General features: G+C 41.5%; 1 protein-coding gene across 1 annotated transcript; it reads right to left on the reverse strand.

Annotated features, from left to right (window-relative positions):
* Positions 1 to 1,225: 1,225 nt before the first annotated feature.
* On the reverse strand, positions 1,226 to 26,667 carry Tarsl2 (threonyl-tRNA synthetase-like 2). Its single transcript, XM_013011896.1, has 19 exons — positions 26,485 to 26,667; positions 26,060 to 26,131; positions 24,886 to 25,073; positions 23,643 to 23,766; positions 20,885 to 21,006; positions 20,128 to 20,245; positions 18,945 to 19,009; positions 16,558 to 16,636; positions 15,203 to 15,349; positions 14,277 to 14,375; positions 10,843 to 11,009; positions 9,710 to 9,872; positions 7,404 to 7,541; positions 5,959 to 6,036; positions 5,775 to 5,875; positions 4,618 to 4,722; positions 3,871 to 3,943; positions 3,283 to 3,397; positions 1,226 to 2,054 (listed from the first exon to the last, which is right to left on the reverse strand). The coding sequence occupies exons 1-19, from the start codon at positions 26,665 to 26,667 to the stop codon at positions 1,906 to 1,908; spliced, it is 2,286 nt and encodes a 761-aa protein (XP_012867350.1). The 3' UTR covers positions 1,226 to 1,905.
* Positions 26,668 to 26,757: the final 90 nt, after the last annotated feature.

Consider the following 26,757-nt stretch of genomic DNA (forward strand, 5'->3'; position numbering starts at 1 on the left):
GCGCAGGCGCGCCGCGGCTGCCGCGGCCGGCTGGGCGTGGTGGCTCCGTTCCCTCTCTCCAGCTCCACGTGGTCCTCTCGTTGGCGTCGCCGTACCGCAGGCTGGTGCTCGGCCCCCGGCCCACCCACACCTCGCCCTTGGGGTGCTGGAGCCTGGGAAAGGCTCAGCCGGGCGAAACCGTTAAGGCGGCTATCCTTTTCCCCGGTGCGGGGCTCGTCCCGGGAGGTGGCCGAGCGCGGGGTCAGCGGTCACCCCGGGGGTGGCGGAGGGACCCGGCTCCCCACGCGCCTCGGGCTGGGACGGGAGCCCGCGCGCCTCGCGGCTGGCCCGCGGCGACGCCTCAGTCGTCGTCCCAGCAGGCTCGTGCCTGTCAGCCGCGCTGCGGGGCGGCGGCGGACAAGGTGGCAGAAACGTTTTCGGGACCCCCTCTCAATCCATAGGTGAGTGCGGTGGCACGCATCTGTCCTCCCGAAGTATATGGGAGGCCGAAATTAGGAGGATCACGAGTGCCAGAGGGCCAGGACAGCGGAGTCAGGCAGACTCCTCCGAGGAAGGGAAGCTGGGCTAGCTGCGATGCCAGCTAGAAAGGCAAGCCTGAGTGTAGGTGGATCCTGGCCGGGTGGTGCTGAAGCAGGACCCTCTCCTGAAAACCAGGCTGTACCCAGTGCCCTGAAGAGATTTGTATCATAATGGCGCCTGCTACACAGGTCTGGTATACGATAGCTTCCTTCATCAACTGTTTCGTGCCCCCAGGAAGTTAACTGATGCTCCATTAACATACTTTGATGCATCAATGTTGAATTGTGCAGCAAATAGCCAAATAAAATACTTGTTCGGTACCTGAATTCTCCTTGGGCAGAAGGCCATTTTAATTTTGCTCTCAGCCAGTAATTTGTTTCTGTTAAAATAAAAAATCCATGCTAGGAGCTTGTGGCTCACCCCTGTAATCCCAGCTACTCTGACAGCTGAGATTTGAGGATTGTGGTTTGAAGCCAACTCCCAACAGGAAAGTCTGTGAGACTCTTTTATCTCCAATTAACCACCAGAAAATCAAAAGTGGAGCTGTGGTTCAACAGCACCCAGGTCCTGAATTCAAGCCCCACCACCAAAAACAAACAACAACAACAACAAAATTGAAACCCATGACTGAAATGTCAGCCTATCAAAGGGGAACAAGCCCATAGTTGAAATGCTGGAAACAGGAAACACTGTGTGATGCATTTTATTTGGGAAATTATTTTTTCTAGATGCATTAAGACTGCAACTCTTAACCTGCAGTGCAAATAACAGATTCTACAGCACTGAATTTCTTTGAAGTTGTCAGTAATCTAATATTAGTACTAGCTTCTCTTATGGTTGCCAATTAAATCAAGTAGGACTCCAACTTTGGACATAAAGTTTCAGTATGAACTTTAGTAAAAACAGTCATAAAAACACCTGAGACGTATTATTAAAAAGTTAAGATTTCCTCCCATCCAGAAAGGACTGTGGATGTATATTTGAAGCCTACTTTTGTTTCGTTTTTGCAGTGCTGGAGATCTAGCCCTCACACATACTAGGCAAATGTTCTACCACTGAGCCACACACCCAGGCCTGAAGCCCATCTTTTGAAAAATCACAATTGTAGCAGTAACTTTCAACCATCCTCATTTCCCTCTCTCAGTGGATAAGTCTTGGGAGGCAATGACTGCTTGAAACTTTCCCAAGCTTGTCTTACCCTCAGAACATACTGAGTTTTTAAACTTGTTGCAATCAGTTAATGGTTCATTGTTCCTTTCCCAACTGAGGCCACAAGAGGACCCCAGCAGTGGGCCTAAATTTCTAAGAAAAACTAACATGTTAACTGGTTAATACATTTAAGTCATCAAAACAAGGCTATGCAGAAGCAAGTGCAAGGAAAGGGCTTTAAAAGTCTTCCTCAGCATTTAGTACACGTAATTGCTGAAGATTCTTCAGTTTGTCAATGGCAGAAGCCACTGAAATCTCTCCGTGAATTTTGTTGTCTCTTGTCCGAACATTCACCGCATTGTTTATCTTTTCCTTTTCTCCAACCACTGTAGAAACAAGAAAAAAAAAAAGGAAAAAAAACGATTTACCATCATGTCAAGAGTCATTAGCTTCTTCCTTTTACAGTTAAGGGACCTGGGCACGGGGGGGGGGGGGGGGGGGGGGGAGAATGACCTCTAATCCCATCTCCCTACTGTCCACTTGAGAGAACAGGATTGTGGTCTTGGGGTGCAAAGAGGAGCAGAGAGCTCTTACAGCCATGCCACAATTTCCCAAATTGGGGGGGTCCATATTGTGAGATAATTAGGAATCTGCACCCATGCATGTTGACACCTAGAAGAAACTGATACATACAACAAAGCAGATATTGAAGAGAACACCAAAGGGCTAGAGCAGAACAGGAAGAATAGTGCTGCTGAGTGCTCCTGACGATTCTTCCAATGGTGTGACTAGTGAATCATTCTACCTTTTATATCATCTTTTTTCTAATCTAATTTTTGATTTCTTACACCACAGCAAGCCTGACAAAAGCATTACAATTACTACTACAAAGTCAATGGACAGTTTGGTAGGACAGCTCACTATACATTCATTTTGCTTTCTGCTGACTTTCAGCTTACAGGAGATATAGCAGTACCAGGCCTGTAGGCATCTGAATGCTAGTTTCTCTTGACTTCAAAATTATTATTTTTATATCTTTGATGCTTTTGTGGCTATACTGGGTTTGAATCAGTGAGGGCTTTGTGCTTGCTAGGGAGGTAGTCTATAACTTGACCATGCCTCTAGCCCTTCATAATTATTCTTGAAACCCAAATTTAGGATTGTATATCCAGTTACTCATGTGCATCGTGGGATGTTTTATTTTTTTCACTTTTTAAAATTTTTTGATTATTTTTAACTTGGCATTTTTTCCACCCATTAATCTTCAAGGTTTCTAATTAAACCAGAAAAACATGGGGGAAAGAGTTTAGGCCTGCCTCATGGCTCAAACATAAACATTATAAGTCTACTGAAGAGGTCATTGTCACATTCTTTTTTCATTTGACTTAAGATGTTAACAATTACTAAAAACACTCCATCATAGGACTCATGTGCAACTTGAGTTATTATATAAACCTTGCACATAACATTAGTACTTAGGAACAGCTAAGCCAGGATTCTTCTTTGTGTATAAGTAAACAAGAAGTTGTGATAATCAGCAGGGGCATATTTCTCATTTTACTTTTTGGAGTCAAAGCCAAAAAACACGTTTGGAAAAAGAGAACAACAAATTACCCAAAATAAAATTATACTGAGCCAGCTGTGCATTCCGTATTTTCTTATTTAATGTACAACTGTCATCTAAATCCACATCAGCCATGAATCCTTCCTCAAAAAATTCATTGGATACCTGGAAGAAAACAATAGGTTCATCGTGTTACTTGTAGCCAGATTCTACATCAAGCTTTGCAGTCCCCATCTCCAGGCCAGCACACCCCTGTGACCCATGACAAGCTTTACGAGACACTATACCCCAAGCAACCAGCTAAGCTGCCCCCAGACTTTTGACTCAGAAACTGTGAGATAATCTTTGAGATAATATTTGTTTTTGCAGACTGCCAAGTCTTAGGGTAATTTGTTATGTAGTAATATATAAGAAGATGCTTTTTCTTAATAGAGACAGGTGGAAAAAATGTTTCAATATGCAAATTTTCAAAACCAATAAAAATAGTTCTGACACAGCTACATAAACATGATTCATGTGTTACTCCCAATTACTGAACATATTAGTTGTTGAAATAATATGATGATGATGTAATATTTTAAAGTATGAAGTCAGTGACCTACACATAATACATGGCAAGGTGGTTATTGACTTTGTACCTGAAAGGCGTATTTTTCACACGTTGGTCCCACAGGGATGACCATTACCTGACGCGGGGACAGCCAGAAAGGCCTGAAAAATACGTCAGACAAGCATTTTCAAACAATTAAAATTTACAGACAGAATTCCAGGTGTGAGCCACAGCACCCAACCAAAGACTTCTCATATGTGAATGCTGAAAACCTCCTCAGCAATGAAGGCCTTGTGCTGGGCAGAACTGGCTGCCTCAGTAGGCCACTCTGAGAGATCAATCGCCTTCTTCCCCTAATCTATCTGTTGGGTTTTTTATTTTCCAGTCTAGTTACTTCTAAATCTCTGAATTGGTTATCAAAGCAGTAAGGCTAGCCCTGCATTAGTATGACTCCACACCTCTAGCCAGCTTCCAGCAGGCCTCCGTGGTGGGGCTGGGCTGCAGGAGCTGACCTCTCAGAGCATTGTTCAGGCCACTTGTGGTTCAGGTTTGCTGTTTTCCCTCAGTCACAGGCCAAAGCAGTCTATGCTATTTACAATGGAGGTTGAAGAGGTGGGAGTGTGGCAGGATGCAGTCTCCCAGGGGGCAGGATATATGTTTTTCCACATAGCAACTACTTGGAAAGAGCCTGAAATAGGTGAACAAACTAACACCACTGAGCTCCTCCTCTAAGAGTAATGGGCTCGTGTAGATACTTGCTCATAGAAAGCATAAGCTGCCAATGTTTTTCATATCCATTTACTAGACGTGTGGTTTTCCTTTCCACATCACTTACCATTTCCCTGCATAGTTTTCCGCGAGAATGGCTATCATCCTTTCCACGGACCCCAGCACAGCTCGGTGAATGATCACAGGTCTTTTCTTATCATCCCCATCCTTGCTGAAAAATGAAAATTACTTATGTTAGTGTTTTCCTAAGGTTGGGCAGTAACTTCTCATATTGAGCTTTGTCTAGATTTAGACTAGTGTTTTGGTTGTCTCTTCTTTAACAGATTGTTTTGTTTGGAGGCCATATTTTCTCCCCCAAAGATGGCTTTGCTTGCTTATCTTTTCTCACTTGCTTTTAAGAAGTTTTATTACAGGACATTTGAAATACATTCAAAAGCAGAGAATAGTGTAATGAACTCCCACACCCTCTCTCAGTTTCTACCACCTGCGTGCACAGCCACGCTTGCTGCATCCAATGCACACACTCTTGACACTACCACGTCCCTGAGTGTTGTTCTGCAAAACCATTGGCAGACCTGAAACCCTTTGACACTCATCCTTCTCCCCTGTATAAAAGAACAGAGCTAGAAATTATGATTAGTAATGAGGTAAGCTCCCCAAGATTTGTGCACATGTTTCTTAAAAAGATAAAATAGTACCTTATTGCAACAAAGGTAACCTGTGTACTTATAACCATGAGGATATACCCAACAGCTCAGCAAGGGGTAGGTCTTTTAAGAGGCAGGGTCTAGTGGACGGTTATTTAGGTCATAGGGAGCCACAATATGGCTTTCTTAGGGCTGGGATGGTTCTCAAGAGAATGGGTTGTTAAAATGCAAAGCCACTCCATATCTTCATCTCCTTCAACATGCAGCTACTGTTTCTCTGCCATATTGAGATACAATTAAAGGGACCTTGACAGATGCCAGTGCCATACTGGATGGACTTGCCAGCTATCAGAATGATGAACTAAATAAACCTCTTTTCTTTATGAAGTATCCAGCCTCAGATATTTTGGTATAGAACACAAAATGGATGAAGAAAAGCTCCAGCTAGACTATAAGCAGGTGTGTGTGTGTGTGTGTGTGTGTGTGTGTGTGTGTGTGTGTGTGTGTAGAGAGAGAGGAGAGAGGTTCACTAATATTTACGTTTGCATTACTCATACTCAGATTACAAATAATAAGGATACTCCTACTGCAGCATTTATCATGTCCAATTACTCACCTAACATATGTAAGATTAAATCTAATAGGCAACTGGAAGTCCAATTGAATGGTAGCACACTGATGGTATCTGCCAATAGCATCGTTGATTTTTATATCAATCTGTAAGTAAAAAAGTTTGCTTAAAAAGGTTTTTTTAATCATTTAAAAATTTTTGTTTATTTGGAAGCTTATGATCTACTTACTTTAGGGCCATAAAATGCTCCATCACCTGGGTTCATTTTCCATGGTTTTCCAAATTCCACCAAGCTATTCTGCAGTTGCTATTTTATTGTTAAAGAAGAAAATGTTTTAAAAAGTGCCTGCTTTATTGTATACTTATCTATTTTTTTGTTGCTCTAGACTTGACGAAAGTAAGTTCAATAAGTATGTCATTGCATTCTTTAACATATACTTTTTTTTTTTTGTTGGTCATGGGGCTTGAACTTTGGGCCCGGGTGCTGTCCCTTAGCTCTTCAGCTCAAGGCAAACCCTCTACCACTTGAGCCACAGCACCACTTCTGGTTTTCTGGTGGATTTTTAACTGGACACAAGAGTTTTATGGGCTTTCCTGCCTGGGCTGGCTTTGAACCACAATCTTCAGATCTCAGCCTCCTGAGTAGCTAGGATTACAGGCGTGAGACACCAGCACCCAGCTAACATATACTTCTTGCACATCTTCTACACTCAATTAACTGTTGAGCAGGGAAGACATGAGGGTGAGTAAGATGGTTCTGCCTCTTAAGAAATGTATGCATGTATCAATAAGGAAGTTTACTAAGCTGTCCTAAGGAATAGTTTAGGGCAGGGATGCTTGGGCCCTACTTCCAGTGCAGGCCCCTCTGCTCACTGCACTGGCAGCTTCATTTCTTGGCTAAAAGTTCAAGATGCATTTGTCCTTGTGGGTGAGGCCTCTCACATGAGAAGGAGGAAGCCTGAGGGCCTTGGCTCTGGCTTCCACAGTGGGAAGGCTAAGACCATGGGCCTTGTCACAACTTCTCTTTTGCCTTTCCTCTACTTCTGCTGAGGCCTGGGGAACATCTTTATGATTTACAAGGGTAGGAGTCCCCCTTTGGTCTCAGGCCACTAAGTACTTTCTGTGTGGCTTGTGATTAAGGTGCTTGGGTCTGATGCCGAGTACCAAGAGAAGGGGCCTTTAGTCTCCCAGTATTCCTTTGAATGGGTTGCCCCTGGGAAGAAAGCTGTCAAAACTCCACCCAGCTGGGCGCTGGTGGCTCACGCTTGTAATCCTAGCTACTCAGGAGGCTGAGATCTGAGGATTGCGGTTCAAAGCTAGCCCAGGCAGGAAAGACCATGAGACTCCTATCTCCAGTAAACTACCAGAAAACTGAAACTGGCGCTGTGGCTCAAGTAGTAGAGCGCTCCCCTTGAGCTGAAGAGCTGAGGGACAGTGCCCAGGCCCAGAGTTCAAGCCCCATGACCAAAACAAACAAACAAAAAAAAACACAAAAAACTCCACCCAAACTCTGGAGGTAAGGAGGTAAGATCCCTCCTGCAGAAGGGAGCTGACACAGAAAAAGAAATCGGAGTGGAAATCTGATGTAAATGTGTAGCAGATACAAGATGTAGCCTCTGGGTTGGTGTCCCAGTACTCTAGTGTTTGAAGGACAGGCACTGGGTTCCTCCTCACCTTTTCAGCTTCATCCCATAGCTCAGTGTCTCCTAGGAAGTTTTCAGGCCTTGTTGACAGGTTTAATTGAAAGGAGAAGCCAAACGTTGAGTAAACAGATTGCAAAAACTGCAAACACCCCATTATTTCTTCTTCTATCTGAAACCAGAGCAACAATTTTACAGAGGTGACATGAGCAACTACAAATTAAATTCCTTTATAGCACCTTTATTTTCAGTTTCTAATGATTCTCTGCTAGTATGCAAAAATGCAATTAATTTTATATATTGATATTCCATGCTACCATGTAAAAAAAACTCAGTTCTGGGGACTTTTTTGTTGATGACATTCATATCACAGATGATTATGACCTCTGCTTTTTATTTGTTGTGCATTATTATTATTATTGTTGTTGTTGTTGTTGTTCAGTATTGGGGTTTGAACTCAGGAGTTTTATATTTGCTCAGCTTGTTTGCTTGGCTGGCATTTTACAATTTGAGCCATACTTCCAGCCTTGCTTTCTGCTGGTTATTTTGGATTAAGTTTCACTGACTTTTCTGCCTGGGCTGGCTTTGAACCTCAGCACTTCAGAAGTCAGCCTCCTGGGTAACTAGAATAACAGGGAGCCAGGAGCACCAGGCTGTCTTGCTTTATTTTATTATAGAGCTTCTCTAGTACAGTAATTACTAGTAGAAGTAACAAGAAGTTACATCCTTATCTTGCTTCTGACCCTTGGGATAAAGCATACTTTCACTACTAAGTATGAAATTAGCTTTAAGTATTTGATTTTTATTTGTTTTCTTTTGAATTCAGGGCCTTGCACTTACTAGTCAGAGTCAGGTATTCAATCCCTGGAGCCATGCCCTCAGCCCTTTTCTTTCTTTCATTAATTTTTAAAATATGGTCTTACTTTTTTGCTCAAGCAAGTCTGAACAGTGATTCTAAACAGGCACCTGCCACTCAGGTGTTTTGTCAGTTGAGCCAGGGCTGGTCTCAAATCAATATCCTCCTGAGCTCAGCCTCCCAAGTACATAGAATTTCAGATGTGAGCTACCATGCTCTGCTAGCTTTAGACTTTCATAAATGTCTTTAGGTTGAAGTTCTTTTCCATTCTTAATCTGAATTTTTATGGAAAATAACTATTATATTTTGCTTACTGTTTTTTCTTGCATATATTAATATGGGCAATAAGATGTAGCATGGCTGGAAGTATGGCTCAAGTAGTAGAGTTGCAGCTGTGAACAATAAAGCCAAACCTTGAGTTTAAACTCTAGTTCCCAGTTCCAGGGCCAGGATGAACATGTTTTCTTTCTTTCATTTGCTAAGATGGTAAGTTACAATACTTTCCTTTCTAGAATTAAACCCATCTTCTGTTCTTAGGACGGCACCTACTTGATCAAGATCCATTATACTTCTGGTGGATTCAATCTGTTAAATTTTGGTTAAGACATGTTGACTTTGTGTTCGTGATCATGCTGTGTAGTTTGTGTGTTTTGGGTTTTTGTGTGTGTGTTGTTGTTGTTTGGTTTTAGGTAGCCTTTCACTATGTAGCCATCCTGGCCTCTATCTTGCAATCCTGCCTCATCCTCGCAGGTACTGGGATTGCCCAGCTTCTTGGTTCTGAAGTAGAAGCAGAGATGACCGATTTGAAAGTGCCTCCCTTTCTCACTGAGGTAGGTAGCATCTATGCTGTTTCAGTGGGATCCCACAAGTTGCCATGTGTTGTGCTTTCACTGCATACATGTTTTCTTGCTTTCTTCGTGTTTCTTCTTTATTTATTTAGAAGCATGCTATTTATCTTTCAAACATCTGAAAGTTTTCCAAATAACTTGCTGTTATTGATTTATACTGTAATTCAACTGTAGCAAAGAATTTGTTCAGTAAACTTTGTTTAGTAAATCCTTTTACATTTGTTGAGATCTGGGGTATCTTGGTGAACATTCCACATGCATGTTCAAAGAACATGTTCTGTTGTTGTTCTATCTGCCCATCAGGACAAAGAGTTGGCCAGTGTTTGTTTGGTGGTGACCTTTTGCATGATGGTTTTGAAACTCTTTCAGTTCTAGGCAATTATGAAAAACAAAACACCTCCAAATCCTTTAAATTCATTCAACATAATAGAATTTAAGTTAATAAAATAAGCAAAGATTTCCAAAGGAAAAGACTGATAAATGTTATGGTAGGAAATTAGTGACCTATTGACTGACATTAAAGAACCACTGACTACTGGAGCCACATACATCCAGGACAAACACTTTCACAGCAATTCTGAGGGACTGAGGCATGTGAACTTGTCACAGCCATGCCTCCCCTGGACCATGGTCTACCTGCTCCACCGTGCAGAAGATGTGAGCGTCGTCCTGCTGAAAGCGCCTGACTCGGGTTAAGCCGCTCAAAGTCCCCGACAGTTCATTTCTATGAAGAACTCCAAAGTCCGCCAATCGAAGAGGCATTTCCCTCCACGACCGTGGACGATGGGCAAACATGAGGCTAGAAAAGATGCAGAAACACAGTTTCATGCAATATATAGAGAAGTAGTTGTAGTTAAGCCTCCAGTTTCAAAAATTCCTGGTTCTGGTTTATAGGCATAAGAATTATTATTTTTTACTTTTTTGGGGTCTAGGAGTCAAGCCCAGGGCGGTCCACAGGTTAAGCATGCACTTTACCCCTGAGCTATAGACCACAGCCCTCTCCTAGAAATGGCTGAACCTTAAGCTTCTATCACTGCAGCACTCTGAGAAAGAAGCCTATTAGCTTTCTCAGCCAGAAATCTGTTCCCTGTGTTTGTCCACACAGTGAGTCTTGGGTGAAGCCCCTTGGATGGGGCTGTCTGTCTTCATGGGCTCCAGAAATAACTGAACAAGTTCCTGGCAGGAGACTGGTCTAACCTTTGTATAACCAACTGTCCATACATCTGCTCCTGGCTTCTTTTGTTATAATCTCTCATAGAATCTAAGACATTCTATAAGAAAATGTGTCATTATGAGCCACTAAGACAGAAAATAACATATGATTTACAATGTGATATAATCTTAAAGTGTCATCAATTATAAAATGTATCCCAGTTTCAGGGATGAAAGGAAAGGAACACTGGAATCACCATATCCACTAGCCTATTGGCCGTGAATTTCTGTTTGTTTTATAGTAACCCACACAGTATGGAATTCCTGTATGCAACTATGCATACTTGAGGTATATTGCCATTAGGAGGACATATAATAATTTGTAAAATGTACATTATGTCCTCTGAAAAAAATAAAATTAAATCACCCCCAACTAACATTCCACACATACTAAAGATCAAATACATTTCAAGAAGTAAATTTGCTCTCAGGAATAAATCACTTGGTAAGTGGACAAAAGGAATCACTTAGCTCTACAAAGCAAATCAGTAATAGTAAAACCTACGATGAAGGGTATATTACATTCATGCAAAATCTGCTTCCCCTTGAATACTCACCAGTGTCCCGGACAATTCATGGGCTTGAGGGCAAATGTGTCCTTCTCGATGTCAAAGGTAAACATGTTCTCGCTGTAATGCTGCCAGTGGCCTGAGGCCTCCCAGAGTTTACTGTTGTATATGTTGGGGGAGAGCACTTCGGTGAAGTCGCGCTTGTGATATTCCTCCTTCAAGATAAATGTGTTTAGTTTTAGTATCCGCCAAGGCAGATCACAATTCCACAAGCTATTCCTCCTTCCAGACAAATGCATTTAGTGTTAATATCTGAGAAGACAGATCACAATTCCATGCAAGGCAATACTCAGAGCAATTATTTTAAAAGATTGTGTCTTCTATTTTAATTCATGATTCATGTTTGTGAACCAGAACACGATTTACATATGCACAGTAAAAACTGCATGCATATACTTATTGTGTAACATGTAATAGTGCTATAGTTGAGATGAAGTTTCCCTCAAAAGGCTCATGGGTTGAAGGCCTGGTCCCTGGCTGGTGGAGGACATCAGTTCTGACATGATCAGTAGAGTAATCCAATGACAGACTCATAATCAGGTGGCATTACTGGAAGATGGTAGGGACATTCAGAGGTGGGCCTTACTGGAGGAAGAAGGTCATTGGTGTTCTTGAGGACCTTGTCTTGTCCTGGGCTCCTCTCCCTTTTTCTTTCTTCCTTCCTTTTCCTCCAGTACTGGGGTTTGAACTCAGGTCCTCACATTTGTCCTCAGTTTGCTTGCTTGACTGGCATTACCACTTGAGCCACACCTTTGGCTGACATTTTACTGGTTCATTAGATATGAAAGTTTTATAGATTTTTTTGCTCAGCCTGGCTTTGAACCTTAGCCCTTAGATCTTAGTCTCCTGAGTAGCTAGGATTACAGGAATGAGCCACAGGTGCCCAGCTCCCCCTTTCTTTTTGTGCTTTCTAGACACCACAAGGGGAGAACTTTGCTTGGCCATGCCCTTCCGCTGTGATAATCTGCTTCACCATGGCCCAGAACCAACAGTGCCAGTTGACCATGGACCAATACCTCTGAAAACCTGATCTTAAGAAATTCCCCTTTAGAATGGTTTCTTGTCTTTTCAGAGCAAAAAACAAAAGCCCATTAATATCAACAGCATATAGTATGAAGTGGTTTAATTCTTTGAAAACTACTAAATTGAAATACAATATAAAAAACAGCAGAATGTTTTTCCTGATCTCTTAGAAAGAGAATAATTGTATAATTTAGTAAATCTCATTGCTATATTGCATGCTATAGTCTTGATGCACTTAGTTTTAAATAGAAAATGCACACTCACTATGCTTTAACTTTTCTGTAGATTTGAATGTTTCAGAAGAAAAGTTGGGGGAAAGTATATCTAATGCTATGCCATCAACTTCTTTCTCTGGAGAGCAGAGGTAATCAAGGCTAGGAAAAGCAAGCTCTCAGTCAATGGCTCAGTCTAGCCTCCTGAAGGAACCTGGAAAATGACTCTGAACATGAAGGCAATGTATTTTGTCCCCCAGGCACAATTTCAGGCAACCTCAGGTACCACAAGGCCTGGTGATCTGAACACACCCCATGAGCTCCTATACATCAAGTGAATAAAAACATCTTCAAATACTTTCTCATTACAAAAGCTAATGTAATCCTACAGAAACAACTGCTCTCTCAAGCCCATTAAAATAAAGAATGTCCACCTACAGAGAGAGAATGGAGGAGTGCTATACAACTCAGGGACCCACTCCTTCCCAACCAGTGTCCTTACCTTAGCATTAGACTACTAGGGTTGTATATTTAAATGCCTTTACAATTCGGCAACCCACACGACCAGACCTTGGGCCTGATCATCAGCCATGTCTGTCTTGCATCTATAAAAGATAAGAGAGCCCTTTAAGGCCACCATAAAGCCTTTCTGTTTCATCTCCACCTTTCCCCTCCAGAGTTCTAGGCACCGGGTGGTGTGTTGATTTTTCAGCAAGGATAATACAACCAAAGTAGCAACTGATCTCCACCCTTCTCCTTAGGAGTTCTAGGTACTGGGTGGTGTGCTGATTTTTAGCAAGGATGATGTAACTGAAGTAGCAACTGTGATTGGTCATCACCATCTACCAAAATCTCTAGCAACTTTCAGGGACACTTCAACTTCCCTGACCTCTGCCTTCCACCTGCCTTTCTCTAGCCACTTTTCCTGGAATATGTGTTGGCCAGTGACAGAGTCTGTAGAGATCACTCTCAGGATCCAGGCACATGCAAGGCAAGGAAGGAAAAAAAGACTAGTGAAGCCAGAGACAATAACCAGTGCATCCCATGTACTTTTCCTCAGAAAGTTACTGAAGGAAGTGCTCCCCAAATGTGAGTTATAGATTAGCAAAGAGGAAGAAGACAAGGACCAGGAAAGAAGCAATCCAAAACAGGAAAGCTATAAGGGGAATAGCTAGGATGATAATGCAAAGAAGTTCTAAGATACCAGCTCATACAAATCTTGGCATCAAATTGATTCTAAAGTAAGAGAACCAAATTTTAAAAAAAGGTTAAATAGGCAACTATTCAAACCACTACAGAATAAGCTGCAAGTAGTTTTATAGTTTGTAGGAGAATCTCTGAGGGTCAGTTAGTAATAGTTGCTACATAAAAATCAACTTATTGAAGATTGTAGCTTGGTGTGGTGGTGCATATCAAGAGGCTAAAGTAAGAGGATCGTGAGTTCCAGTCCATCCTAGGCTACATAATGAGTTCAAGGCCAGCCTGGACTATACCTTGAGACCTTGTCTCAGTTATTAACAAGGATGTATCTTGAGAATGTTGTTCTTAAGCAAATTCATCATGAGAACATTCAACAGTGACTTACCCTACCTAAGACAGCTACAACCACATAATCTGATGGGGCAATAAGACTGCCTGATACATTATGGGTTCTCCATTACATAGATGGTCTGTCATTAACTGAAACATCACTACACAGTGGATTGTTGTAGCTACTACTTACAGGAAAGACAAAATGAAGTGAGAATGGACAGGAACCCCAGCAGTCCATGTGGATCACCTCTGTCTCTGTAGTCCTAACCATGCAGACACAGAAGACTTTCCCATCTATGAACTTGTACCGCTGGTAGGAATTTGATGTAAGTGCTTTTCATTCTTTTCTATGGGACTCCTAAATAACCAGGAAGTCAGGCCGCAGACAACAACAAAAGAGCTTCCTAACTGAACATTTTGTACCAGAGAAGACACTTTCTCCTTTTTCCTCTCCTACAGAGATATCCACACTCATTTTTATATTCTACATGCTCTAGAGAGGCAGATTTTATTAAATCCAAGAAAAAAATCATCTCCAGGTTTTTATTAGAAGACACAATCCATAGAACTACTTGACTACTCAATTATGAGAAAAAATAATAAAATGTAAAATGCAGTTCAGTAACAATTTTAAAAAATATTTAACTAACTTACTCGTATAAAATCCATGAGTGTATTGTAAATGAAGGCTCCTCTAGGAAGAAAAAAACAGCTTCCTGGACTCAGGTCATGGAAAAAGAAAAGTTCTTGTTCCTAGATGGAAACAGTAATTACATTTCAAACATTACCTCTTATCACTCAATAGTCAGCACACACGTGACCTGCTAGGATCAGAACATGCCATGCTCAGTGATTTCTCCATCTTCTAATACCAGCCATTCCCAAGCCCTCAGTACTTCCCCTAACCATACATTATAGGGCACACTCATGGAGACCTGGCCTTGAGGCTGGCCTGTCATCACATGCTCTTCACTGTGAACACTTTCATGACATACTCCGAAGATCTCACGAGGAGAAAATGTGACAGAAAACACCATAGAAGTCCACTGTAAAAGGTGGGCTTTAAGTGATGATGACCATTCTCATAATTGTCACTTCCTGAGAGCCTTCCCTGTGTGGGCAACCCGGTGATCCCATCAGATGCTCAGCAGGAGGGATGAGGGCAGTGAGTTTCCTAAGTGAACACCTTAGCCACCACATAACACAGCTCACTCCTGGCCTGGAAGGACTGAGATTAAAACCCAGAATCCATCCATTTTCAAATATCATTCCTTCTTTCTAAACAGTATCTTATCTCCTTAGTAAATAGTATGCTATCAAGTGTATATCATTTATAAAAAGAGCTTTATTTTTATATCATGATACATATCATGATAAAAAAATTATAAAGGTGCAATTTAAAGAAACTAATAAAAGACATAGGAAAGGGAGAGGTTAAAAGATAATTCAGGTTATGAGTACCAGGAAAATAGCAGATGGGAGGGAAGAAGAATAGCATTACTATTTAAATTTTGTTGTATGAAATGCAATCATAAGGAAACAAAGACATATTTCCATGGCTACAGGAAAATGGGGCATACCTTCCCAATTTTCCTATGGTCTCGGTTCTTGGCTTCCTCTTGGAATTTTTCCCAGGTCTTCATCATTTTATTATCAGGGAAAGATATCCCATAGATTCTCTGCAGGATTTCCATTTCAGAATTGCCTTCCCAATATGTCGAGGAATTCTATACATTGCACAAGATTTTGATAAACATTTTACATACTGGGTATCAACATCTCTGCTGTTGAATATAGTCATGGTTTTCCCTCGCAGTATCCGCATTGCTTGTTTCAAAAAGACTTTTTTATGTTGCTAGAAAGAATCTAAAATTAATTCTAATTAAATCTGGAAAGCTCTAATTACAGGTATGATTTTCCAAATTATAGCACCTCAGTGAATTATGTGAAGAGTAGGAATGAAATGTGAGGGAATGGAAAGGAAGAATATTGAAGAGCAATCAAGTAGAAGAAAAAGAGGCAGGCAGTCCAAGAAAGGGAAGATGAGCCCCAGTGAGCAATGGCTCAGGGACTAAGAACATAAATGGGCAGGGCTGACAGCCCATGTTGCTTTTTTTTATATATCATTTTAAGTATATTAATTGTACAGAGGGTGATTTCACCACAGTAGTTCACCAATAGTTTTTTTTGAGAAAGCCAAAGGCCCAGAAAAGTTTGGACTACAAAGTCATTGCTATATCTCTTGATTCTCAGAGCCATGTTTTCTCTATTACATCACCTCTTTCCTTTGCCCTTTTTCCTGCAGTACTTTATTTTACATGGAGATAAATATTCTTGCTTGCACTAGGCAACTGAAGAAAGCCCTAGTACAATCAATCCTTGGTATCTGGAGGGAAATTAGTTCCAGAACCTTCCATGAGTATGAAAATTCTTATTTTCTCACCTTATATAAAATGGCATAGTATTTCTATATAACATACACGATCCTTCTATAGGCTTTAAATCATCTCTAAATGCTTAAATTGCATATACTAAATACTATGGAAATATCTGTTATCCTCTATTGATTAGGAAATCTATTACCTGAAAAAAGTCTGCACACATCTGTATCGACAAAATTTTTTCAAATATTTTAATTTGCAGTTTGTTAACTCTACAGATGCAAAACCTATGACTATGGGAGGTCAGCTACATAAAGGACAGAATTATCAAAAATATATGAAACGAAATGCATTCTGATACAATAACATTAAATAAAATTAAAGTCATACGTAGTTTCTAACAGATCAATACTCTAAAATACATATTACTTTCAGCCAAATGAGAACAAGTGTTTAAAATATCATATTCAGAGTACAGAAATATAATTGAAATCCCTTATCATCTAGTTTACCTTAAGTTTGCTGTATTTATAAGTTAAAAAATCAATTCTTACCTTGAAAAGTTTTATGGTTTTAATTTTTCCTGTGTGTCTAACATGGGGGCCTTTACAAAGGTCAATTAGTGGACCACACCTATAAAGAGATATTTAGGACACTTTTACAGATTTTTTTCCGATTATTCTAAACATATCTTCATATGTCTATGTGTATATACACACACATGCACACGCACACACATTTTTTTTGTGATACTACGATTTGAACTCAGGGCCTCCCACTTCCCAAGAAGTGCTGTTTCCACTGAGCCATGCTTGGCAGTTCTTATTTTTGGTTGTTATCTTTGAGATATAGTTTTACTTCTCACCCAGGTACAGACCTGGGTGTAATTCACTTGTCAGATTTCTCAGTAGCTAGAATAACAGGTGTGGGCTACCATATTCAATTCTTCATTGAGAAAGAGGCTCTGAAATTGTTCCTGTCCAGGCTGGTATTGAACCCCAAGCCTAAAAATCTCAACTTCCCAACTAGCTAGGATGCCTGGCTCTCTGTATGTGTTAAGTAAATGGTCTATTTCTCTCTTCTGGATTCTAAATTAAGAATTAAGATTCCATATGAAATTATAACTCCTTTGTACAACTACTTAACAATAACAACTTAAAAAAATGTAAAAGTCCAGGAGAAAAACCACTCATCTAGCCTCAGAACTCAATATTCTGTCTTTTCCTCAAATTCAAACACCACAGAACACCTTCTGAAAGAAACTATATAAGAGAGATGCTACTTTTAACGGTCATGGCTCTCAAAAACTGCCATTGTCATAAAATTGAAAAATCAAATATTCCCTGGTCTATACCAGTTTTCAGGACTGCAATTATCTGGTTTCTTACAAAATGAACTACCTCGATATCTTAGTTTAAAAAATAAATGTCAAAAGCAAAAAGAGGCTGGGATCCAGTAGCCCATGTAATCCCAGCTACTCAGAAAGCTGAGATCTAGAGGATAACAGTTCAAAGCCAGCCTAGGCAGGAAAAGTCTTCAAGACTCCATCTTCAATGAACCAGCAAAAAAAACTGAATTAGGGGTATGGCTGAAGTGGTACAGTGCCAACTGTGAGTGAAAAAGCAGAGCAAGAGTGCAAGGTCCTGAGTTCAAGCCCCACTATCAGCATGCACACACACACACACACACACACACACACACACACACACACACACACACACACACACACACACACACACACACACACACACACAGAGAATGAAGCTCTACATGTAAAAATGTCAATTCACATGGTCAGTATTTTTATTACCACATATTAGTTGTACAGGGATTCCATAGTGATATGTCCATACAAACATACAACGGGCCTCATCAAATTTACTACTCTATCATTCTCCCTCATCCCTCACCTCCTTTTCTTCAAATGCCTAAATTATATCTTCAACTCATTGCAGAGAAGAAAGGCTTTTTTGGGGGGAGGGGGTGTCAAAAATTAAATAAAGTCACATAAACTGATGGGAACATGAAGACCAATGTTGGCAAACCTAGTCTCCCTCCTAATGGTAACAAGTTCATGTAATATAAGAGATGTACTGGGCAGAGCTTGCACAAAGAGACACAACTTTCCTGTCTACTTTATTGACACCAGAGAACCACAGCACTTAACTGTGGAAAAGCAGTTCCCTGCTGGTGGATATTGATGGTCAAAACAATATAAATATTCACTCTCTCTATAGAACCATGAAGGTCCCAGCAGTACCTAAATAGCAGGAACATAAAAAAGAGGGAAGGACAATAGACAAATAACAGCAGGGTGCAGTAGGGCATGCCTATAAACCTAGCTCCTTGGGAGGTTGAGATTAGGAAAATCACAGTTTCAGGATAGCCCAAGAAGAAAAGTTTGAAAGACATTTTTCAGATGACAGCTGGGTACAGTGATGCGTGCCTATCATCTCCAGCTACATGGGAGGATAAGATGGGAAGGATCATGGTTCCAAGCCAGCTCAGGCAGAAAAATCTGTGAGAAAAAGTCTATGGAGGGAAGCTGGGTGTGGTGGTATGCCCCTGTAATCACAGCCAGGATAGAAAGCCTAGAGTAGACAAATGAAGGCTTGAGGATGTGTCTGGGTTAAGGAAGACACTAGCCTAAAAATAACTAATGACAAACAGAGCTGGAGGCACAGATCAGCAGTATAGCACCAATCTAGCAAGTAAGAGACCCTGAACTTGAATTCTAGTATCGCAAAAAAAAAAAAAAAAAATTAGTCTTAGTACCATCCTAATAGCTACGAAGGAGAAAATAAGTGGCAATATTTTGGGGCTCCTAACTGAAATCATTTATCAGTTATACGACAGACTACCCTCTAGAAAACATGCTCTGCTCAACCTCTCAGATCTTCAGGTTTGCCATTGAGAAGTGTTAAAATGTGTGCATACAAACCTGTAAACTGTGGTGGTTGGAGTGTTGACCTTCTCCTTCAGAATGCGGCACTTAAATTTATTATACTACAAAGAAAAATGTATTTGCAAATTAGTACTCATGCCTCTTTCAAAAGCAGTGCCAGAGGGCTGGGAAGGTGGCTCAGCGGTAGAGCGCTTGCCTTGCATGCATGAGGCCCTGGGTTCGATTCCTCAGCACCACATAAGCAAAAAGAAAAAAGCCGGAAGTGGCGCTATGGCTCAAGTGGTAGAGCGCTAGCCTTGAGCTGAAGAGCTGAGGGACAGCGCCCAGGCCCAGAGTTCAGCCCCAACAACAAAACCAAAAAAAAAAACAACAACAAAAAATAAAGCAGTGCCAGAGCAGGCACTAGGGTCTAGGTGCTGAGCCACTTGACACAAAGAGCTCACAGCCTAGAGCTATATACCTTCTGACCCGGGCCCTGGACCATCCCTTACAGCCAGGCAATCTGACATGAGAGGCTACAAGCAGAAAACATGCAGGACCTCATTTGGCTATGTATTGAAATGACATTTTTGACATATTGGTTTAAATAAAATTATTTTCTACAAAATCTAAGATTATACAAGGTGATCTGATTTGTGGATTCCATTATATTTCTGCTGGGTAATATTGTTCTAGAAAACCAAATTCAACAACTTTTACAGATGATAATTATTTATTCATTTATTTATGCCCTTCTGGAGATCAAACCCAAAGCCTTCCACAAAGCTATATCCCCAGCTACAAGTTAAAATCGTTTTTCTTTTCAATTTTAATAGAAACTACTTCCAAAAGATGGCCATAATGTGTATACAAGTACAGATATTGTTGAATTTAATGCTCTTGACTTTTTTTCCAATTCTAGAATCAAACTTCTTTATTCAAGAATACAGAATTCAGTTTTCTCACTAGACAGCTATTAATACTGCTCAGAATTCGTCAGATTTATAAATATACACTTGAAAATTTTTCACCTGGCCTTTTACCTACACAGCTATTTGAAAATTTCCTGGAAAAGCAGAAATGTCACAGTAAGTGGCTACGATCAGTGCCAGGCTGGGGATACTGTGGGGAGCAATAGAGGACTTTTTTCTAGCAGTGGGGAGGGAAGGGAAAAAGTTAGCCCACATTAATTGCTTTTCGTGTTCCTAGTAAAAGGCTTTTGTTCTGTTTTCCCAGTTACCTTGAACATTTCCAGGAGGGTTTCCTTGCTGACTTCTAGTCTTTCAAAAGGCTGCTTCTCTTTTATGATGGTTTTACACATGCTCTCCAGGGCTGCCAGCTCCGTGCTGGACACTGCTCTAAAAGAAAAAACCATGTACGTCACTATAGACCTTCTGACACTCTAATGTTTCTCTGGCCTCTGACCTGTGGCCTTCCTCACCAGTGACTCCCCATGAAAACTGGCCTGAGGCTTTACTACACTGGGCAGTGGGGAGCCCAGCACTCCACACTACTACTCCTGAGAGGGATATGGGCCTAGACAGATGCTGCAGGATCTCATCATCTCTCCTCTGCCCTGCTAGGAGCCTTCCTGGCCAGGCTGCGGGTTCCTCGGAAGCCTGCTCTTCTGTGTGCTCTTCCCTATGGACCTGGCATTTATGTTTTTGTTCCAAAGATCTGCAGTAAGGGCTCACCATGTCCCTGCTGCCAGTGGCTGTGAGGACATGCCTGAGAGGAAGATGTATGTGAATTGAGATCTGCACTAGCAGGTCTCACATTAGACAGCTAGCATATACTATTTTTCTGGGGAAAAGAGATAAAACATCAAAAGTTTCCCTAGAATCGAAACTCATGAAAAAACCAATTTTTACAAATGGTTCACCAATCTACCTAACTCACAGTATCCAACATGTAATGAGTGAGCAAAGATGAAGCCATCATAAAACAATGGGGAATAAGCATACGGCCTTTGGAAAGCCAGTGTTCAGGGGTGTTACCTGTCCTCGATGAACATGTCGTAATAAAATCCATTTTCAATAGGTGGGCCATAGCACAGGTGGCCTCCGTAGTAAAGTTCCATGGCCTCCCCCAGGATGTGCGCACTGGAGTGCCAGTACACCTGTGTGGGCAGGACAGAAGCCAGAGCCATAGACATTTATAGGAAGATCCACAAATGAGCCAAGTGGGTGAGTTTTGAGGGGATACAGGCAATGTGTCTACAATGTCCATGTGAGAGCTGTGCTCTCCCTGGCATTCACCAGAGCCTGGCAAAAGCTGGGAAAAGCTGCTGCCTCGTTCCTTTTGAGCACATAGGTGTGGGGTGAGAATGTCCACTTGGAACACACACAGAGGAGGCGTGGAAATCTGGTGTAGATCAGGAGAGAGGAAAAGCAGAGTAGCTGCAGCTCTGGGCTGGGTATATAGACAGCCAATATGGCTGCCTGGGATAATGCCAAAGTCAAGGGCATTTTATATCTCTGTCAGAATGAAGGCTGGGAAGAATGAGATGCTGCCAAGAATGCCTGCTGGCAACCTTACATTCTACAAGTTTAGAAAGCTGATCTGGTTCCAAATTCCCAAGGAATTCGCTTTAGTTTATGGGTTACTAAAATTCACTTACATAGCTTAGTCTAGAGATAAGGAATTAAATTTCAATTTACCCATAAATTAAAATTAAATCACAAAATAAATGCAGGTACAGGTTAATGAAGCCCCTGCTGGCACTTTTTTTTCCCTTTCATTAAACAGGAACCCCAGAACAGTCAGAAAGCTGATTATAATGGGATCGGCTGACTGAGCAGCTATGTGCAGTCCTGACCCAGGTCACTAGGCTGGACTCACACTGAGAAGCAACCCAGAGGATCATCCTTGGGGCACAGCATCTACTAGATGTTGCCAGGATCGTGGCTGATAGCCAACATCAGCCCAACACCCCTATTTGGGGCATTGTGTTGACCCCAAACACTGTTAGGTGCTGGGGAGACAACCGGAACAGAAATGGAGTTGCAGCCCTCATGCAATTAGTCTACTGTAGGAGAGGTGGGCAATGGAGAGAACCAGGAGAGGATCCATAGGATAAGAAGGGCTCTGTGAAAAAGAATCATAACGAAGGCCCCACAAGCACAGGGTTCAGAAAGGCCTGAGTGGCCACCACTCAGGGAATAAACAGAAGAGCAGAAAGGAAGAGCCAGCCACCATGCAGCCCTGGGAAGGGGCTGAGCTTTACTCCAATTGCAATGGACACATTAGTGAGCACTAAGCAGAAACCATTCCATTTATGTTTTGTTTGGTTTTGGTTTCTTCCAAGCAGAGTCTCACTATGTAGCCAGGCTGGGCTCAAATTCACTATCTTTCTGCCTTAGACTCCCAAGTGCTGGAATTACAGGCCTGGGCCATCCAGCTTGGCTAGTATACGTTTTGATCACAGTTTGATAGCAGTATGGGGATGGGTTTCAAGGGAAGAGAACAGGAAGCAGGCAGTTTTAGGGGTGGTAGTATAAAAGGATGAGTGGAAATTCATGGGTAGAGCCTGTGGAGATGGAGAGAGGTCAGCACCTTCCAGATATTCTACGAAAGCGCAGTCCGCCAGGACTCCTGATAAACTGAGGACTAGAGTTGAGGATGTGGGGCTGAACACATGTAACCTCCAAGATACTGGACTGAGGAAACACTGAGATGGATAAACAGGGAAGAAACAAGTCTTAGGGTTAGGATCAAAAATTTCATGGTGAACTAGCTGGGTGCCAGTGGTTTATGCCTATAATCTTAGCTACTCGGGAAGCTGAGATACGAGAATCATGATTGGGAGCTAGCCTTTAACAAGGTTAGCCTGGCCTACACATCATGTTTGAGGCCAACCTGGGCTATACAGCAAGACCTATCTCAAAAAATTATAAGTTTTGATGACTTTTCTGTTTCCTTCACCTATTAATGAGCTACTTCGAAGGAGCCTGAAAAGTGAAAGTGACAATGTGTATCAAAAGCCTACATATAAAAATGTGGAGGCAGGTGCTGGTGGCTCACACCTGTAATCCTAGCTATTCAGGAGGATGAGATCTGAGGATCTCAGTTCAAAGCCAGCCTGGGCAGGGAAGGCCGTGAGACTCTTATCTCCAATAAACCATTCAGAAAACCAGAAGCAGCATTGTGGTAGAGCGCTAGCCTTGAGCTGAAGAGCTGAGGGACAGCACCTGGGCCTAGAGTTCAAGCCCCACAACCAACCAAAAATAAAAGTGGCATTTTTATTTTAATGAAATTAAGAAAATTGCATTTTTAAGTATCTAAAAGATACTGGAGTTTTTGTAATTGTTCCAGTTCTCCCACACATATTAAAATTAAATTATAAAGTACATGCACTTTTGATATAATAGAAAAATTAGGGAAACAATTATTTTAAGGAAATAAATACGAGCTACTTAAAAACCTATGTGTTGGGCTGGGAAGGTGGCTCAGTGGTAGAGTGCTTGCCTTGCATGCATAAGGCCCTGAGTTCGATTACTCAGCACCACACAAGCAGAAAAAAAAAAGCCGGAAGTGGCGCTGTGGCTCAAGTGATAGAGCGCTAATCTTGAGCTGAAGAACTGAAGGACAGCGTCCAGGCCCAGAGTTCAGGCCCATGACCGGACCCAAAAACAAAAACAAAAAACTATGTGTTTATTCATTCCAAAAATTTTCAGGAGATATCTGTTAAACATCATATTGTAATTGTGAACCTTAAATGGCTCAAGTTCCACCACCTGGGTTTTAAATACTTACAGCTTGAGCCTCCTCACTGTCAAACGTCAGCAGCTCCAGAGTGGAATCCCCTTCCAGAGGCCGATCCAGGTCCCACAATTCTCCATTGACCTTGGCAATCACCATGCTTTCAGCCACTTCCTGACTAGGGAGGAAAAAGCCATGATTACCACATGCTCTACTTCTGGCTTTTTGGTAGTTTATTGGAAATTAGAGTCTCATGGACTTTCCTGCCTGGGTTGACTTCAAACTGAGATCCTCAGATCTCAGTCTCCTAAATAACTAGGATTATAGGCATGAATCACTGGTGCCCATTGCAAATTATTGAGAAAAATAAGCAAGAGAAGAAACCTAGAAAGCATAAAGAAAACAAGAATCATCCTCAGTCTCACCACTCTGAATTTGATATTACATTCCCTTCCACATTTTTCTATACATACCAACATAAAAAATTAATACTATTATATGTATATCTTATTTTGTAACCCACTTCTTACAATTAACAATAAACCATAGCACTTTCCCTAACCTTAGATCGCCTCTTAATCATGCTATTTAGTAACAGAGAACCAAGACTTGCTGGGCATTTTGTTTACTTCTTTTTAGGTTTTAATTTGCTTTATTTTGGCAATTAAATATTCCTATGAATGGTGTGTGTGTGTGTGTGTTAGGTTTTAATTTGCTTTATTTTGGCAATTAAATATTCCTATGAATGGTGTGTGTGTGTGTGTGTGTGTGTGTGCACGCGCGCGTGCACGCTTGTACTGGAGTTCGAGCTCAGTGCCTGAGAATTGTTCCTTAGTTTTTTTTTTTTGCTCAAAGCTAGAATTCTATCACCCGAGCCACACTTCCAACTTCTGGCTTTCTGGTGGTTAACTGGAGATAAGTCTTATAGCCTCTTCTGCCTTCATAACTGCAAGCTTCAGATATCAGTCTTCTGAGTAGTTAGAATTATAGGTGTTAGTCACCAATGCCCAGCTCTCTACTATATTTTTATTAGAACTTTAAATTTTAGACCTTTAGAAGAGATCACATTCTGATATTCAATTATGTATTTAAGTGGCCTTTTCAATTTATTCAATTGAATTTAAAAAAAGATTTTCTCTAGGCAGAAAACATTTTCTCCAGACTCGGGTATAATAACTGAATCTATCAAACTGATTTCTCAGTCTCTGTCTCTCTCTCTCTTTCTGTCTCTCTCTCTGTGTCTCTCTGTCTCTGTCTCTCTCTTTCTGATAGAGAAATGTAGACATAAATGGCCTACCTGATCCCAGCAGCCAAGTGATAAGGTGTTGTTTTCCACATTTGTCCTTCCACAGTCTTCCCATCAGGCATTTTTACTGTAATCACACCACTTGTATTCTTTTCTTCAGTAGCTAATAAGAGCTGATGCTCTTTCTTCAATGTTTCAAAAAGCTTCAACCTTTCTTTTATAAAATGTGGTTGCTTCACCTAAAAATCATTAGGATACAATGGGATAAATATACACAGCCCTTATACACTTACTTATAAAACCCAATCATGCCCTACTGCACAGCTCTGAATTCATTTCACACCTCAAGGTCTGCTCAGTATACACAGGAAGAGCCTCACCTGTACTTTCCTCCACAGAAGACCCTGCCCCACATATCTAACTGCTTCCTAGCTCTAGGGGTCCAGCTCAAAGCCTGCCCCTTCAAACCACTCCACTTGCCACACCTGCCTTTCCTACTGTTTCTAGCACACATACAGAGTGACACAACACTTACTTATACACAGCCATCCTTCAGCATCCAGGGGAGATTTGGTCCAGGAGCCCCATGGATACCAAAGTCTGTGGATGCTCAAGTTCCTCAAATAAAGTGGCCTAGTGTGTGTATATAACCCGTGCATATTTCCCTGTACCCTTAAAAGTCATCGGGAGATGCTTATGACCAAAAGACTAGGTAAACAGGGAATAATGACTCTAAAAGTCCCTAAATGGTGCAGTACAGATACAACTGTTTTCAAACATTTTTTCAACTTGTAGTTTGCTGAACTATGGATGAAGAAGAGGGTCGACTCTTCATCTTACTTTCTTCTCAAGTTGTTTCTCCTAGCTGATCTGAAGTCCAGAACTACACTGATATCTTTGACGTCATATTGTCCTCCTTTGTCCAAATGTACCAAATGCTGATACACAATGAATACATTCAAGCTGTTATAATGATTTTTATTTAAAAAAATAAAAAGCAGAGACACTAGTTTCCTTAATACAAAGAAGAGATCTGCTATCTCACCTTTAAGAAACTGAGAAGTACTTCTAATAGAGCTGGGTGACTAGCTCATCTTTAACTAAAGCCATATTTATATGACCCAAATAATAATTTAATTAGTAACTCTGTTTGTGTCAAAACTCCTGCATACCATCTTTAAAATTACAGGGGGTATTTTATATTATTCCTATTGTAATGGCTTACCTCACCATCTGGGTCACTTTCTTTCAGTTTCTTCTTTTTAGAATCTTTTTCCTGACTTTTACTAGAAGGAGGCTGAAAGATAATAATAAAGGCAAGTAAAAGCTACACATCTGAAGCCTGAGGAAGGAGGAGATGTGCCTTATAAACAACGGTCACTGGAAAATGTGTAACTGTCACCAGAGACTTTTAACCCATCATCTCATTAAGATGTTGCTAGAGGTGGGGCTTAGTGGTGGCACCCCTATAAAACCCCAGCTGCTCAGACAGATCAGGATCAGACTCTCTTGCCTCACAAGCGTAAGGCCCTGATTTAAAAAACAAAAACTCCAGTAGAGCAAAACCAAACAAACCATGTTGCTAGTGCACCACAGTTATCCTTGGCAAAGAACACCTCAATCCGACAAGTCTTAACGTTGGAGACACACTTGCCCGTCCTGGGCGCTGTGCTGTGGGCACCGAGCTGGGCCAGTGGGGTTGGGGACACAGATGTCAGGTGGGGGTAGCGTGGCTGGGGACACTGGTACCTTGTGGGGCACCAGGCAGGGTAACGGGCTTGGGGCCACAGATGCCACCCTGACCACCTGCTGCAGAGCACCAGACGGGATCATGGGGCTGGGGACACCTCTGATGCCATGTGGGGCACGGGGCAGGCACGGAGGCGGGGACACGCGTGCCGTGCTGGACACGCGCTGCAGGCG

This window comes from Dipodomys ordii, unplaced genomic scaffold (genome assembly GCF_000151885.1).
Source record: "Dipodomys ordii isolate 6190 unplaced genomic scaffold, Dord_2.0 Scaffold15, whole genome shotgun sequence".
NCBI lineage: Eukaryota > Metazoa > Chordata > Mammalia > Rodentia > Heteromyidae > Dipodomys > Dipodomys ordii.

Bases quoted from the DNA above. Each gene is read 5' to 3' on its own strand.
- Tarsl2 (XM_013011896.1), bottom strand. From the start codon at position 26,667: ATGATCCCGTCTGGTGCTCTGCAGCAGGTGGTCAGGGTGGCATCTGTG. The intron at 25,074-26,059 runs GTAAGCCATTAC...AATGATTTTTAG, and splicing joins AAAGTGACCCAGATGGTGAG to GTGAAGCAACCACATTTTAT. The intron at 3,944-4,617 runs GTAAGTGATGTG...CGTATTTTTCAG, and splicing joins GAAAACTATGCAGGGAAATG to GCCTTTCTGGCTGTCCCCGC.